The sequence below is a fragment of the Bison bison genome, unplaced genomic scaffold (genome assembly GCF_000754665.1).
Source record: "Bison bison bison isolate TAMUID 2011002044 unplaced genomic scaffold, Bison_UMD1.0 scf7180017864506, whole genome shotgun sequence".
Lineage (NCBI taxonomy): Eukaryota > Metazoa > Chordata > Mammalia > Artiodactyla > Bovidae > Bison > Bison bison.
Genome location: NW_011495063.1, coordinates 25,645 through 29,364, shown reverse-complemented (window position 1 = coordinate 29,364; position 3,720 = coordinate 25,645). Strand labels below are relative to the sequence as shown.

At 40.8% G+C, this 3,720-nt stretch overlaps 1 protein-coding gene across 1 annotated transcript; it reads left to right on the top strand.

The window, feature by feature from the left end:
- Positions 1 to 8: 8 nt before the first annotated feature.
- Positions 9 to 563, top strand: LOC104980716 (olfactory receptor 147-like; the record flags this gene model as incomplete). The annotated part of the gene is made up of 1 exon (XM_010829499.1): positions 9 to 563. A coding segment is annotated over one exon (555 nt), but the record flags the coding sequence as incomplete, so codon positions are not given.
- Positions 564 to 3,720: the final 3,157 nt, after the last annotated feature.

Here is a 3,720-nt window from a genome sequence, read left to right as displayed (position 1 = left end):
TGGCCATCTGTAAGCCCCTTTTGTATAATGTTGTTATGTCCCCTAAAGTCTGTTCCAGCCTTATGCTTGCTTCCTACTTGATGGCATTTTCTGGTGCCATGGTTCACACTGGATGCATGCTGAGACTGAATTTCTGTGATGCAAACACCATCAACCATTTTTTCTGTGACATCCTCCCTCTGCTCCAGCTCTCCTGCACAAGTACCTATATCAATGAATTGGGAATGTTCGTCATAGTGGGCATCAACATCATTGTGCCCAGTTTCACAATCTTTGTCTCTTATGGTCTCATCCTGTCCAACATCCTCCATGTCAAGTCCACGGAGGGCAGGTCCAAAGCCTTCAGCACCTGCAGTTCCCACATCATTACTGTTTCTCTGTCCTTTGGATCAGGGGCATTTATGTATCTCAAACCATCTTCTGCTGTGTCTATGGATGAGGGTAAAATCTCTTCTGTCTTTTATACCAATACTCTTCCCTTCCTCAACCTTTTAATTTACAGCATGAGGAACAAAGATGTCAAACATGCTCTGAGAAAAACCCTGAGGAGGAGACAGTTTTGATTAGAAACACTCATTGTGTGCATGAGTTACACGACAGTGAGATTCTGTTTAATTTTAGTGACAGCTTTCTTACCATATTCTTTCTGTTATCTTTTTTTCCTAGTACCATTAATGAATTTGAGTCCTGCTCGAATAAATTATTTAATTTTTATATAAGTATTTGTTTCCCCACTGTTTTCAAATTACATATCATCTCTATTTCCTGCTGCATAATATCATTAAATAGTAAATATTTTATCTCTTTGTTTTATTTATCATTTTGAAATTAGTTTTTTTTTTCACTGGAAAAAGATGAATACTCTTTCCAAATAATGCATTTCAGAAAAAAAGACAGTTCCAGTTGAGCTCTTTCAAATCCTAAAAATGTTGCTGTGAACGTGCCACACTCAATATGCCAGCACATTTGGAAAACTCAGCAGTGGCCACAAGACTGGAAAAGGTCAGTTTTCATTCTAGTCCCAAAGAAAGGCAATGCCAAAGAATGCTCAAACTACTACACAATTGCACTCATCTCATGTGCTAGCAAACTAATGCTCAAATCTCTCCAAACCAGGCTTCAACAGTACATGAACCATGAACTTCCAGATGTTCAAGCTGGATTTATAAAAGGCAGAAGAACCACAGATAAATTGCCAGCATCCGCTGGATCATTGAAAAAGTGAGAGAGTTCCAGAAAATCATTTACTTCTGCTTTATTGACTATGCCAAAGTCTTTGACTGTGTGGATCACAACAAACATGGAAAAATTCTTCAAGAAATGGGAATACCAGACCACCTGACCTGCCTCATGAAAAATCTGTATGTAGGTCATTAAGCAACAGTTAGAACTGGACATGGAACAACAGACTGGTTCCAAATAAGAAAAGGAGTCCATCAAGGCTGTATATTGTCACCCTGCTTCTTTAACTTATATGCAGAGTACATCATGAAAAATGCTAGACTGCATTAATCAAGATTGCTGGGAGAAATATCAATAACCTCAGATAGGCAGATGACACCACCCTTGTGGCAGAAAAGAGCAGAGTGAAAAAGTTGGCTTAAAACTCAACATTCAGAAAACTACGATAATGGCATCAGGTCCCATCACTTCATGGAAAATAGATAGGAAAACAATGGAAACAGTGAGAACTTATTTTGGGGGGCTCCACAATCACTGCAGATGTTGACTGCAGCCATGACAGTAAAAGACACTTGCTTCTTGGAAGAAAAGCTATGAACAACCTAGATAGCATATTAAAAAGTAGAGACATTACTTTGCCAACAAAGGCCCATCTAGTTAAAGCTATGGTTTTTCCAGGAGTCATGAATGGATGTGAAAGTCAGACTATAAAGAAAGCTGAATGCCAAAGAACTGATACTTTTGAACTGTGGTGTGGGAGAAGACTCTTGAGAGTCCCTTAGAGAGCAGGGAGATCCAACCAGTCCATCCTAAGGGAAATCAGTCCTAAATGTTCATTGGAAGGACTGATACTGAAGCTGAAACTCCAATGCTTTGGCCACCTGATGCAAAGAACTGACCCACTGGAAAAAACCCTGATGCTGGGAACGATTGAAGGCAAGAGGAGAAGAGGAAAACAGAGAATGAGATGGTTGGATGGCATCTCCAACTCAATGGACACGATTTTGAGTTGTATGGAGAAGAAAAGGGAAACCCACTCCAGTACTCTTGCCTGGAGAATCCCATGGACAGAAGAGCCTGGTGGGTACCATCCCTGGAGTCGCAAAGAGTCAGACTTGACTGAGGGACAACATACACATACATACACATACAGACAAAGGCACACAGGCAATTGTATGGAGAAGGAAATGGCAACCCACGCCAGTACTCTTGTCTGGAGAACCCAATAAATAGAGGAGCCTGGCTGGCTACAATCTATGGGGTCTCAAAGAGTCAGACATGACTAAGTAACTAACACACACTCACAAGCTCAGAGAGTTGATGATGGACAGGGAGGCTTGGCATGCTGCAGGTGTTGCAAAGATTTGGACAGGACTGAGCTACTGACCTGAACTGAACTGAGACTGAAAACATATCACTGGGAGTGTTTTTATCTGTCACTTGCAATAAGAAGGATGAATAAAGTACTGTGTTTTTACTCTTAACTTTCCATATTTCACTTGGGAAAAATATATCTTGTTTAAATGCCAGAGATTGAAGGTTCTAAGACTATCAAGGATAATCCATTTAGCATCTGTAATTGTTTGGTGTAAACTTCTCTTGACAGTTTTATTTTTTACTTTTGTCAGTCAAGTTGACACATAAGTGATCATCAAAATACAGGTTTTGCATGGATGGGAAAGGGAAGCCAAGAGTGGATAATGATTTACATAAAGTCAGCACAAGTTTAAAAAGAAAAATAGGTAAATAGAGAGTATCAGTTTTAGGAGATAAATCATGAGGCATAATTGCATCAAAAAAGGAAGAGGTAGTTTATACAGAACTATGTTAGATAGTGAAAATGCTTACCTATGGATTCACTCTTTGTGGATAGACCTAGAAATACTCTCTAGATCACCAGATTTCTCTAAGAGAGGGGGAAAGCTTAAGTTATTTAAGATTTAAAATTTTAAACCAAAGGGCTAGATGACTTTTGAATAACTAGATTATTTCTGGGTTTTCTGGCTTTTATGTGGCTACACTCATATAGATTTTTAGGTACAGAAACATCAAATTGCAGCTGGGAGAATAATGATCAGATCAGATCAGATCAGTCGCTCAGTCATGTCCGACTCTTTGCGACCCCATGAATCGCAGCACACCAGGCTCCCTGTCCATCACCAACTCCCGGAGTTCACTGAGACTCACGTCCATCGAGTCAGTGATGCCATCCAGCCATCTCATCCTCTGTCGTCCCCTTCTCCTCCTGCCCCCAATCCCTCCCAGCATCAGAGTCTTTTCCAATGAGTCAACTCTTCACATCAGATGGCCAAAGTACTGGAGTTTCAGCTTTAGGATCAGTCTTTCCAATGAACACCCAGAACTGGTTGCCTTCAGGATGGACTGGTTGGATCTCCTTGCAGTCCAAGGGACTCTCAAGAGTCTTCTCCAACACCATAGGTCAAAGGCATCAGTTCTCCGGCACTCAGCCTTCTTCACAGTCCAACTCTCACATCCATACATGACCACAGGAAAAACCATAGCCTTGACTAGACGGAC